Below are 13,233 nucleotides of genomic sequence, written 5' to 3'. Positions count from 1 at the left end.
ACTTATATCTGTTCTCCAAATGTCCCCTCCCTAATCTTTATGACATCATCAAATTAGTTGGAACTTAATGTCCTCCTCAGCAGAACAAAAGACCTCATTCAACAGTCTTCACCAACATAATCCAGGAATTAGTCTTCACCAACTTCGTAAGGAACATTGCAGCCTATTATGATCTGGGTCTCCAAAAATGACCATATTCCCGAGTCTAGTCCACCATTGTTAGTTTTGAAACTGCTGCTAGTCTGTACTAACAGAAAGCTAATGCTTGGCTTCATCTGAGCAGCCTGGCAGCTTGCCTGTAATATTATTTTCTTTCCTGCACCAGTTGCTGTGTATTAAGGAGGTAGATGTGGAGGCCATGATTAGCACAGATCAGCCATAATCACCCACAGCTGCTATTACAGCTAATGGCATAACCACATCAAAGCAACACACCAGCAAAATTGCAAAGATTAGAAATTCTTCACATCTTCCTGTGGCATCACCAAGGTATTACATCTGTGTTAGTAAACAGTTTAGTTAGCATCCTGTGACTTCCCAATTTGAAATGCCGTTCAGCACGAGAAGGGCACAAAGTACATGAGGCTATGTCAGGGCAAAAGACTGGGGCAGGCAATGGTGGATTTCATCACCCTCCTGCCTTCGTCCTGTTAGAGGAAGTATCTTCAAGAGTTTGTCATGTGGAGCAGAAGCAATTGTTAAATCCTGTGCTCATGCCATGTCAACACCGTTTTACACTTAGTCAAGAATCATTATTCACTGCAGGAGGGAAGCATGGGGAATGTCAGACACAGATATAGCATAATCAGAATAGGAGGTGGTAGTCCCATTTGATAGTCACAGAACAGTGGATTTTCATAATATAATGCTGTCCCACTGAATGACCTATTGACATGCTGCCTGGTTGATTTCCTGGTGGAGGATAGTACAGCAGCCAACCTTTACTCAGGCTTCCATTAATGTAGAATTAAGCATTTCAAGGACATAGTTCCTAATTAAACCAAATTGTAAATTCAGCAGTATCTTTGCTTTGACATTTTGTAGTGAGCCTTTTCCAAAATGCTATCACACACCTCTGGATGAGGCAGAACTTGAAACCAGACCTCCTGACTCAGAGGTAGAGTCACTGCAGCACAAGAATCCTCAGCAGTATTTTCTTGTGTGTTAGGGAAACCCAAATTATTGTCCTTTGACTGAATATAGTCAAATACAATTAATATGACACCGACACCTGATCATATTTTATGAGGCTTACAATGGTCAATAGGTCAGAAAAGCATGAAAGTGAGGGTTGATGAGCTCAGTTGGCCCAGATTGCTGGTTTGCATTACAGAGTGATGCCAATAATATGGGGTCAAGGGACTCTCTTGAGGTGCAGTGGTAGTGTCTCTGTGCCTGGGCCAGGAGGCCCAGGTTCAAGTCCCACCTGCTCCAGAGGCATATAATAACATTCAGAACAGGTTAATTAGAAAAATAGATTAATTTAAAAGAAATAAGTAGCATGGGTTCAATTCCTCCACAAGCTGAGGTTACCATGATGGACTGTCCTCAACCTCTCCCAGCATTTAATGCACAGTGATCCTCCGGTTAAATCAGAATGAGCCTTCTCTCTTTGTCTCTAATGAGAAAGCAGCTCTATGGGGGATCCAGTAGGGCTATGGGGACTCATACATCTTACTTTACCTTGGTAAGAGTGCATAAAATATTTTCCAGTACAGATAAATAGCATAAATCTGGACTTTAAGGCAGAAAAGTAAGACCAAGCAATATATGTTTAAAAAGACAAAAGGAAGACTATTACACAATGTATGAGATATTTTAAATATTACTCAGTCCAGGATTGTTGGGGTTAAAATATTAAGTATATTTTAATGGGGTGTGGTGTAGTTCTGAATGCTATAACACAAGTTAATATGGTGCAATTGTCATTTGACATTTCTCTCAACTGTCACATTGCAGGCACGTCATTGATTGGTGACAGGTGACTGTAATGTGCAGATGGTTCTTTAGGCTGGACTCAGTCATTCCTTTTGCTCAATCTTTGATTCTTCTTCTAGTGGCTCATCATGACATGGAAAACACCTTAAACTGCAGCTTCATCGAGCCACCATCTATGATGGATCAGCCATCTCCATCTTGGTCTTCCCATGGCTCTTTTTCCTCTTTTGATACAGCAGATGACGGTCCTGTGTACTGTGTCCCTCATGAAGGTGAGTACAGATGTCAGTGGTTGCATGTAGACACAAAGCTCCAGTTTTATCATCACATCTCAGCTTCTGCAGTAACCATAGAATGGTTACAGCATCGAAAGGGGCCATTGTACCATCATGTCTGTGCTGATCCTCTGATGAGACTGCTCATCTAAAGCTATCCCCTGGCTTTACCCCATAGCCTGGCAATATAATGATCCAATTCCTTCAAAAAGCCTCAATTCATGCTGCTTTCACCGCACCTTGAATCAGTGCATTCTGGATCCTCACCATGTGTGGAGAAAGTTTTTCTAACATCTCCAGGCTTCCTTTGCTAATTACCTTACATGTGTGTTTTCTGATACTCAAAAGCTGAGTAGACCACTCATGATCTTTCAAATATCGATTCTCCAAGGAGAACAGTCCCAATCTTTCCACATCACTGAATTTCCTCATCCTTGAATTGTCATTAAGCTTGTCTACATCCTCTCTTGGGTTTTTACACATGCTCTAAATTGTGGTGTCTAGAATTAGACATTATGCTCCAGCTGAGGTCAAATCAGTGCTTTCTACAGGTTCAATCTAACTTTTTTGCTTGTGAACTCAATGGGTGCAATTTCCTCTCCCTGGAGGTGACAATGGAAGTGGCAAGGTGGACAAATAGTTGGGTAGGTTGACCCTAGAAGGATGCTAATCCACCGCCTGTCACCTCAGCCACTAAGTTCTGGGCAATAAAGCCCATAGGCACCATCCCATTCCACCACCAATTAAGGTTCCTAACTCATCAATTAACAGCCACTTCAGACTGTCTTATCATTGGCCCAATTACCTGCTATCTGGCAGGTGAGAAAATAGCTTCTTTCCAACAAAGGGAACCATGGCACATGCCTGCTGAGTTGAAGGGTTGGACAGGGTGAGGTGGTACTTCCAGTCTGGTGGAACTCAGGGCCAGGGTGCAGCTAGAGGAGGTAGCCACCAAGAAGGAAAGAACAGCAATAAAATTGGTGAATGGTCCAACTTAATTTTGTATGCATCAAAATAGTGTTCCAGTATGGCCAGTATCTTCATTTCCAAGTATCACTGGCTTTCTAGTGTCTTTGCTGTCTGGGCACTGAAAGTTAATCCCTTGCCCTTGCTTTTAGAGTCATAGAGATGTACAGCATGGAAACAGACCCTTTGATCCAACCTGTCCATGCAGACCAGATATCTCAACCCAATCTAGTCTCACCTGCCAGCACCCGGCCCGTATCCCTCCAAACCCTTCCTATTCATATACCCATCCAAATGCCTCTTAAATGTTGCAATTGTATCAGCCTCCACATCCTCTGGCAGCTCATTCCATACACGTACCACCCTCTGCATGAAAATGTTGCCCCTTAGGTCTCTTTTATATCTTTCCCCTCTCACCCTAAACCTATGCCCTCTAGTTCTGGACTCCCCCACCCCAGGGAAAAGACTTTGTCTATTTACCCTATCCATGCCCCTCATAATTTTGTAAACCTCTATTAGGTCACCCCTCAGTCTCCGACGCTCCAGGGAAAACAGCCCCAGCCTGTTCAGCCTCTCCCTATAGCTCAATTCCTCCAACCCTGGCATCATCCTTGTAATTTTTTTCTGAATCATTTCAAGTTTCACAACATCTTTCCGATAGAAAGGAGACCAGAATTGTTCACAATATTCCAACAGTGGCCTAACCAATGTCCTGTACAGCCGCAACATGACCTCCAAACTCCTGTACTCAATATTCTGATCCATAAAGGAAAGCATACCAAATGCCTTCTTCACTATCCTATCTACCTACGACTCCACTTTCAAGGAGCTATGAACCTGCACTCCAAGGTCTCTGTTTACCAACACTCCCTAGGACCTTACTATTAATTGTATAAGTCCTGCTAAGATTTGCTTTCCCAAAATGCACCACTTCGCATTTATCTAAATGAAACTCCATCTGCCACTTCTCAGCCCATTGGCCCATCTGGTCCAGATCCTGTTGTAATCTGAGGTAACCCTCTTTGCTGTCCACCACACCTCCAATTTTGGTGTCATCTGCAAACTTACTAACTGTACCTGTTATGCTCGCATCCAAATCATTTATGCAAATGACAAAAAGTAGAGGACCCAGCACCGATCCTTGTGGCACTCCACTGGTCACTGGCCTCCAGTCTGAAAAACAATCCTCCACCACCACCCAGGTCTTCTACCTTTGAGCTAGTTCTGTATCCAAATGGCTAGTTCTCCTTGTATTCCATGAGATCTAACCTTGCTAATCAGTCTCCCATGGGGAACCTTGTCAACCGCCTTACTGAAGTCCATATAGATCACATCTACTGCTCTGCCCTCATCAATCCTCTTTGTTACTTCTTAAAAAAAATTCATTCAAGTTTGTGAGACATGATTTCCCACACACAAACCCATGTTGACTATCCCGAATCAATCCTTGCCTTTCCAAATACATGTACATCCAGTCCCTCAGGATTCCCTCCAACAACTTGCCCACCACCGAGGTCAGGCTCACTGGTCTATAGTTCCCTGGCTTGTCTTTACTGCCTTTCCTAAACAGTGGCACCACGTTTGTCAACCTCCAGTCTTCCGGCATCTCACCTGTGACTATTGATGATACAAATATCTCAGCAAGAGGCCCAGCAATCACTTCTCTAGCTTCCCAAAGAGTTCTTGTGTACACCTGATCAGGTCCTGGGGATTTATCCACCTTTACCCGTTTCAAGACATCCAGCACTTCCTCCTCTGTAATCTGGACATTTTGCAAGATATCACCATCTATTTCCCTACAGTCTATATCTTCCATATCCTTTTCCACAGTATATACTGATGCAAAATATTCATTTAGTATCTCCCCCATTTTCTGCAGCTCCACACAAAGGCCGCCTTGCTGATCTTTGAGGGGCCCTATTCTCTCCCTAGTTACCCTTTTGTCCTTAATATATTTGTAAAACCCCTTTGGATTCTCCTTAATTCTATTTACCAAAGCTATCTCATGTCCCCTTTTTGCCCTCCTGATTTCCCTCTTAAGTATACTCCTACTTCCTTTATACTCTTCTAAGGAATCACTCGATCTATCCTGTACATACTTGACATATGTTTCCTTCTTTTTCTTAACCAAATCCTCAATTCCTTTCGTCATCCAACATTCCCTATACCTACCAGCCTTTCCTTTCACGCTGACAGGAATATACTTTTTCTGGATTCTGGTTATCTAATTTCTGAAGGCTTCCCATTTTCCAGCCGTCCCTTTACCTGAGAACATCTGCCTCCAATCAGTTCTTGCCCAATACCATCAAAGTTGGCCTTTTTCCAAGTTAGAACTTCAACTTTTAGATCTGGTCTATCCTTTTCGATCACTATTTTAAAACAAATAGAATTATGGTTGCTGGCCCCAAAGTGCTCCCCCAGTGACACATCAGTCACCTGCCCTACCTTATTTCCCAAGAGTAGGTCAAGTTTTGCACCTTCTCTAGTTGGCACATCCACATACTGAATCAGAAAATTGTCTTGTACACACTTAAGAAATTCCTCTCCATCTAAACCTTTAACACTGTGGCAGTCCCAGTCGATGTTTGGAAAGTTAAAATCCCTTACCATAACCACCCTAATATTCTTACAGATAGCTGGGATCTCCTTACAAGTTTGTTACCCAATTTCCCTCGGACTATGGGGGGGGGGTCTATAATACAATCCCAATAAGGTGGTCATCCCTTTCTTATTTCTCAGTTCCACCCAAATAACTTCCCTGGATGTATTTCTGAGAATATCCTCCCTCAGCACAGCTGTAATGCTATCCCTTATCAAAAATGCCATTCCCCCTCTTCTCTTGCCTCCCTTTCTATCCTTCCTGCAGCATTTGTATCCTGGAACATTAAGCCCTGCCCATCCTGATCAGCCTGATTCTCCTCTCACCATGGACCACATCCTGCAATCTCCTCCCAAACATAAACAGTGCAACCGATGCAGCACAGCCTGAGACTCTCTCAGTACGTTTTAGCTCCTTGAGGCTGTGAGCCTGTGATTAGCAGCCTTGAGTGGGGCAACATGTTAACAGAGAGACTCCTGGTTCAACAAGAAGCTCACTGGGTCAGCACTTATTGATGCTTGATCTGGCAAACTTGGGGTGGATCTTGTTACTTTTGGTTTAAAGGACCCTGCTCCCACATCTCGTGTGTGGAGCACTGAATCCTGGCCTGTGTTTCTGTAGATACATCCCTGGACAACACAGGCATTATTAACTACATTCTCAACCTGTCCTGCCACCTTCAATCATTTATGTACATGCACCCGGATCCCTCTATTCCAGCAGTCACTTTAGAATTGTGTAGTTTATTATTACTTTAAATCATCCCTTTCCGCAATCTTCTTATCAGAATTAAATCTTTCCATTAAATTTCAACTGCCACTTTTCTGCTATTCCACGAGTCTGTCTGTTCCATTGAAGTTTGATGGCCTTTTGCCTATTCTCAATGCTTTCAAGTTTCAGGTAATTTGAAAATGTTGAATTGTGCTCTGTACATGAAGTTTAAATCATTAATATATGTCAGGAAGGTTAGTATCCTAACAGTGATCCCTTGGGAACTGCACAACATCCTTTAAGCCAATCCATCATCACCCATTTACTTCTTTGTTTCCTGTCACCCAGCCAATGTGTATCCCTTTTGCTACTGTCCCTTTTATTTCATGACCTCTAACTTTGTCTCTTGGCAGACCTGTGAGCATTGTATCAATAACATTTTCCAAGTCCATGTACACCACATCAACAGCATTATTCTCATCACCCCTCTATTATTAGTTATGATCACAGTCCAAACTGCCAATTAATTAAACAAACTGACTATGAACCAGCAACATTTTATTAGGTAGACATGTGTCAATGATCTACATCTAATTCTACCTTATTGATATAGATTCTGTTGTGCAAAGGACAGTTTCAGCATTTGCAGATAATACAAAACTTGAAAACATAGTTAACTGTGGGGGGTTCCAGGCAGACAAAAGGATATGGAATGGGTGGATAGATGGCCAATGAAGCTCAAGATTATCATCTTGTCTTTAAATGTGGTCCATCATTTAAATACATTTTTTTTTTGCCTGTTAATCTTCATTTCCATTTATCTGGGCCAGAACCAGAAGTACCATTTCCCACAAACTAATTGTTCTTATTCTGCTTGCCCCTTGTCCTTTTGCAAACATAAACTTATGGAGCCCAAGATCACAATATCTAAAAACTCCCATTCTGACACTTGTTCCACCTTGCCCACCTCATTCTCAAGTGGGACAATGAAGATCCTTACTACGAATTGAGAGAAGAGTAGGTGGTAATTGGTACCTATTATTTGAGATAATGGATTGCTAACTGCCACTGGGAGGAGTTGAGGCCTAGTGGCAATGTTCCTACCTCTGGTCCAGAAGCGTTAGGTTTACATGCCACCTATCCTGGAAGTGTTATGAAATGTCTGAGTTCCTTGACTAAAAATAACTTGAGAGCTGTTTTGGCACAGTGGTAGCATCCCCACATTTCAGCTAGCGTTCAAGTCCTACCTGTATCAGAAACGTATTGCAGCATGCCTGAGCAGGTTGAATTAAAAAAAAAACTTATTCCATTTATATTCAAAGTAAGGATCTTTGTAACAAATTGTTGCCAACTGAATGGATAGTAGTAATTCTTCTGTCTGATCAGTAAGAGGTTAAGATATATCTTTCCAATTTCTTTGAAAGGTGAAGATTTTATATGAACATTTTATGGAGGTGAGAGAGGGAAGGGTATAAAGATTGCCAGTCATTCTTCTTTGAGGTTTTGGTGCTCGGTGATTGGATTTTACAGTGTAGTGTCAGTGACTGTAAAAACATTCTCACGTTAAGATTTGCTTTGGTTTTACAGAGAGTGTTCTGGAGAACAGTGTCCGGGAGAAGGTGAACTTGGCAGAAAAGCTAGTTCCCCCAATCAGTGAAGAGGATGCTGGGGAGTACACATGCCTGAAAGGTGACCCCAACGAATCGCTCTTGCTTAAATTATCAGACAGCGAAGCCTCTAGCAATGGCTCTGGGTCCACCAGTGGGGCCGTGTACGCAAAGGTAGCACGGCTCTCTAAGCAGTCCAAGGATAGCGATGTCAGTGTAAACACCAACAGCAGCAAAAACACAAACATGAGTGGCAAGCACCCATCACCTGAGAGGACCAAGCCTCCCCCACCTGACCCTTCGACCAAGCCCAAATTATCTTGGATTCATGGCAAGTTCAACACCTCATCAGCGACAAGATCACCATCGCTGGATAAAGCAGCCAACCAAGTCGAGAGCCATCATGGGACAAGCAGTAGTAGACGGAGGAATTTAAGTGAGTCATGTGCTGGGAGTTATGGCAGGCAAGATGAGAAGAGAAGCACCTCAGAGGTAAAAATGAGGCACAAAGAGAAAGGTCTCAACCGGGCAAGAGAAACAGTTCCCAACGATATAAGTTGTGGGAGTAAAGTGCAGAAAAATAAAGCGAGTCCTGAACAGATGCAAAATCTCAATGGTGCTGTCCAAAATGCTCTGAAAAGAATTGGGACTTTGCCCGATGATAAGAGTGTAGCAGAAGAGAAAGGATCACCACGCAGTCCACCACATGCGAAGGGTAGGCCAGAGGTCATTCACCCCCACCTACCCTCAGAGACAGCTAATATGTTGGCTCAACTCAAAGAAAAGACTCAAAATAAGTCAGAGCTTAACATGAGACAAAATGGGCTGATTTCACCTCAGCAGCAGAGGGAAAAGCCTACTCCACCACAGAAAGCAAAACGCTCATTCGGTGCAAATAACCAGAAGCTAAATAAAGCCATCATTCCAACGTCCACCAATCTTCAGAAAATGATAAATCCTTCTCCAGAACATCAGGAAACGACAGCAGGCAATGACAGGTGCTCAACCCTGGAGGACAGGCAAAGCTGCAACTACCAGGAGCAGGATGGAGTGAACTGTACTCAGGCCAAACAGGAAACAGGTGACCAGACACCTAAAAGGACACCCATTAAAAAACCGCCCAGGAAGCGCAGCAAAGAAGCAACGTTGGACTCACAGCCTAAAACAGCTGTGATGCCACCTCAGGTGCTGGCTGTTAAAGAGTCATAACCAAAAATCAAACACTTTCTGCTCCTGTTCACCTCATTGACTTTCATGGAAAATCCAGGCAGAAAGGCACTTGTAAAACCCAGGACAGCACAGCCATTATTGTGGATCAGTGCTGTAGCCCGTCCACTCAACATGAGGCAAAATGAAAATGATTGACTTTTCAACCTAATATATTCACGTGTCACTTAACCCTCCTTGATGGTCGAACATTACCAAAAGTGCATTAAATTTTGGATTGGCAATACCTTGGCAGATGACTAAAAGCAGTGTCTTCTTTCCTTTAACCGTACAACTGCCTGTGACTGATGATCAGTAATGGTACAGAGAGCCTCTGGCATTTCCGCTATTGTTAGAGATAGGCTTCTTTCTATGGACTGTAGAATTGGAGTTTTTATGACATTATATATTTTGATTAAATTTTGCATAAGCAAAGCTTTCTCTAAAAAGGAAAATCTCATCTCCTTAACGTTTTTTGTTGTTCTATTCAGTAAAGAACTGCTGGCTTTTGTATTTTATTATTTTACGGTTCTTCTGATGTTTATTTTGACTGAAAACAAAAATGGTAAAAGACCAAAGATGCTGCCTTTGTGCCTCATTGCAGTGTGTGAAACTAGCTCAGTGCAAACCAGCTACCTGTGTAACTTTGGCAGAGGGCTGTAGCAGCAGGGAGTGAAGGGAGTTTAGCACTAAAATATCATGGAGGTGAAGGACCCAATGCTGTTTGAACTAATTTGGAGTTGGGAGAGAGGTCCTGGAAAGTTAGCCCAAGAGATCAGAGATGATTGATGCAGAAAGGGTCAGCTTAGTTTAAAAAGTTCATTGTATTGACAGAACGCACTGGAGCACAGAGACTGGAGTCTACAGTGAGGTAGTCAGCAGCCACAGTGCTAGTCTTATGAGCATTCTGCGGTAGCTCGCAAACATAGTTTTAGTTTTTCAAGTATTTTTGACATATTTACAGTGTTGCATACTACTTGAGACACTCAGCAAGGTTTTGCCATTTCACCATCTTTGAATAATTGTCAGGGAAAAGCTTTGTTTCGCCCAGGATACTGTGCTGCTGCCAGTACACTGGGACTCCTGACGCACTGTGTCCCAGCTGCTTTCTATATACAATGATGTTTGTAAAATATTTTTTTATTTCAATCATTAAAAATTTCAAACAAAAGGAATAAAACATTTTCTTTCTTTAGCCATCTCCTGTTTTTTTTTCTTCACTTGACTATTTATTGTTGAATAGATGTTAAGCTGCTCGTTGTTAGAAATCTGAAGCAGTGGAAGCCTACGACACAAAAAGGGCATTTGGAGAACTGGGGAGGGTTGGAGCAAGAGGAATGTGGAGAGGGAACTCCATTGAAATCTCCTCAACAGACAGAGTCAGACATGGCTTCCATCACTGCCCCCTGTTCAAGCCACTTACACAGGGAGAGAGGTTGAGGCAGGAGTTCACTGGGAGAACTTGAAAAGGTTTGAACTGACGTTGAGGCATCCTGTAAGTTTGGGCTCGGCATCAAATTTGTTACACTTGTCATTCCATCAAAGCACTTGCGATATCTGCTCTTCCACACTCATATTGCAGTTTCAACTGATGAATCCTTTCCAGATTCCGTGGGTTCTGGCTGAGGAATGGTATGCCATATTTCTAGCACTAGGAGCAAGTGAGGACTGCAGATGCTGGAGATCAGAGCTGAAAATGTGTTGCTGGAAAAGCGCAGCAAGTCAGGCAGCATCCAAGGAGCAGGAGAATCGACGTTTCGGGCATGAGCCCTTCTTCAGGAATGGAAAAGGGTTCATGCCCGAAACGTCGATTCTCCTGCTCCTTGGATGCTGCCTGACCTGCTGCGCATTTCCAGCAAAACATTTTCAGCTTATTTCTAGCACTAGTGAGGGTGACAAAACCAACAGCATGTCACATTTTGCGAAATTACTGCTGATGAAAATTTTCAAAAAGCTTAACTTCTGCAGAGGCTCCCCAGATCTTCCAGGTCACCCTCTGTATCTGCTGTCCACAGTGCTGAGCACTTGGAGTCTTGCACACTCTCATTGCTGTCTTCAGAAATGCATGAAGTGTCATACACATTTCCAAAACTCAAATGTGATTTCACTTCCAGTTAAGTTGGGGTTGCAGTGGTATTGCAAATGTCTTTTGTTCTGGATGAATATTTTAAATGCCAGGGCACTAGAGGCCATGAACCAAGTGCAGGAATGAGTCTATGATTTGAAAAATCCATATGTGAAAAATTACCAAATTTGTTCTGGTGAAGGACTACATGAAATCTTCAACTCAGAAACAACCCAATTAATCCAAGTCAATGTTTGTGCTCCACACAGCCTTTCCCCACTCTATCCAACAGTAACCCAGGTGCTCTTCTTTCCTCATGTACTTATCCAGTCACCCTTCAAACAATATTGTGTTGAATTTGAGGCATGACAGAACAGAAAATGAACGCATTTTTATTTTCAATACTGTGTTTTGTTTCCCTGCATTAAATGACTATTCATGAAAAGCGATAGGTTTAACTGTATCTTGTTGAAATATTGGCTCCTGCAGGCCATACAAAATAACTATAGACTGATTCGGCTCTAAATAGGCCCATCTTGGGAAGAGATCATTGACCTGGTAGTCTTGAATGCATGTCAAACTGGGTTAACGTTAATCTTACACAAGACCACATTGGGTGATATCCAGGTTTGAAGTCTTCAGCAAGACTTTATTTTACGTTGAGTCATTGCTCAGATATTGTGTTCAAAGCAGAAAGATCCAAACTGATGGCATGGGTAAGGTTGTTCTATTGAAACCTGGGATCAGATTTCATGTTGCAGCAGAAGTTATGCTCTGCATTTGCCTGTTGCTGTGCTTAATCTGAGCGTGCATTCTGTTGTGCACCACCAGGCTTGATGTTGCATTTTATTTGGGAGTTCTTGGGCTAAAATGTTAAAGAACTTCATCTAACAGCTTAATCAATGTTGCGATGAATGTGAGGCACAGCATTTTTTTGCTGGCGTGGACTAGATGTGCTGAATGGCCTTTTCTGTAATTCTAAAGCTTTCTATTCCCAGTAATACCTCATACCTGACATTATTGTTCAGACTGATGTCTCAGGGGGAAAGTGAATATTTTTGACCGAGTAATCTGCACAACAGCCTCAGTGTGGATTCTTCTTCTGAAATAGTTAATGGATGGATGTGTGTGCATATGTATGTAAAACCAGCTCACAGGGCTATTAATCAGGCCCAGTCAGTGCAGGATCAAGGTGTCTGTGCACCTCCCTGTGGTAGTTATGCAATGCAAGCGTGTTTTCGACGTGCATGGTATCAATTATAAACCACAAGGTCCCCATTCTCAACTTTCTCTCAATTTGCTGATATATTTTCCTGAGGCCCCGCGCATAGAACCCCGACTGTTAGGCTTTGAATGAGCCTCTTGTCTTCGCCTGATAGCAGTACTGCATCTCTAACTCCAATTGCTTTGCTGTTTAGAGTCAGTGTTTAGATAGAGGGCCAGTGTTACATGGCCAGCATTGTAAAAAAATACACAGGGCTATGGAGAGAGGTCAGGGCTGCTATAAAACTGTGACTGGTTCCTCCTTAGTGTTGGCAAGTCAAGGTGATTTCACTGTACTTCTGACAATTGAGCAATAAAATGTTGGAAGATCTGTGGCCCACTGGGGATGCCCTGATGGGTAGCTCATGACAACAACAGGATACAGTTCACAAGGTCAATCGCAGAGCAGCCTGCCATTCAAACTGACAGCCTTGTGTGTTCGGCACTCGATATAGTTATTGCTAAACCAAGTCACAAGGAGAAGTAACAGTGGTCAGGAACAGTAAAGCCCTTGACATCACTTTTGAGAGAGAGAGATGGCAGGAAGTGAGCTATAAATACAGATTGTGTTTGCAGATGTTTGGAAGAAAAATGACAAAGTTT

General features: G+C 42.7%; 1 protein-coding gene across 1 annotated transcript in view; it reads left to right on the top strand.

Moving 5' to 3' along the window:
• scarf2 (scavenger receptor class F, member 2) overlaps positions 1-10,497 on the top strand; it is a 79,001-nt gene extending 68,504 nt beyond the window's left edge. The window contains exons 10-11 of the mRNA XM_072588051.1: positions 2,058-2,210; positions 8,077-10,497. Coding sequence (XP_072444152.1) covers positions 2,058-2,210; positions 8,077-9,305 — 1,382 coding nt within the window. The 3' untranslated portion in view covers positions 9,306-10,497. The remainder of the gene's footprint in view (positions 1-2,057; positions 2,211-8,076) is intronic.
• The last annotated feature ends 2,736 nt before the right edge of the window (positions 10,498-13,233 follow it).

Source organism: Chiloscyllium punctatum, chromosome 17 (genome assembly GCF_047496795.1).
Source record: "Chiloscyllium punctatum isolate Juve2018m chromosome 17, sChiPun1.3, whole genome shotgun sequence".
Classification (NCBI taxonomy): domain Eukaryota; kingdom Metazoa; phylum Chordata; class Chondrichthyes; order Orectolobiformes; family Hemiscylliidae; genus Chiloscyllium; species Chiloscyllium punctatum.
Note: the sequence above shows the minus strand (reverse complement) of the source record. Positions and strands in the feature narration are given on the sequence as shown.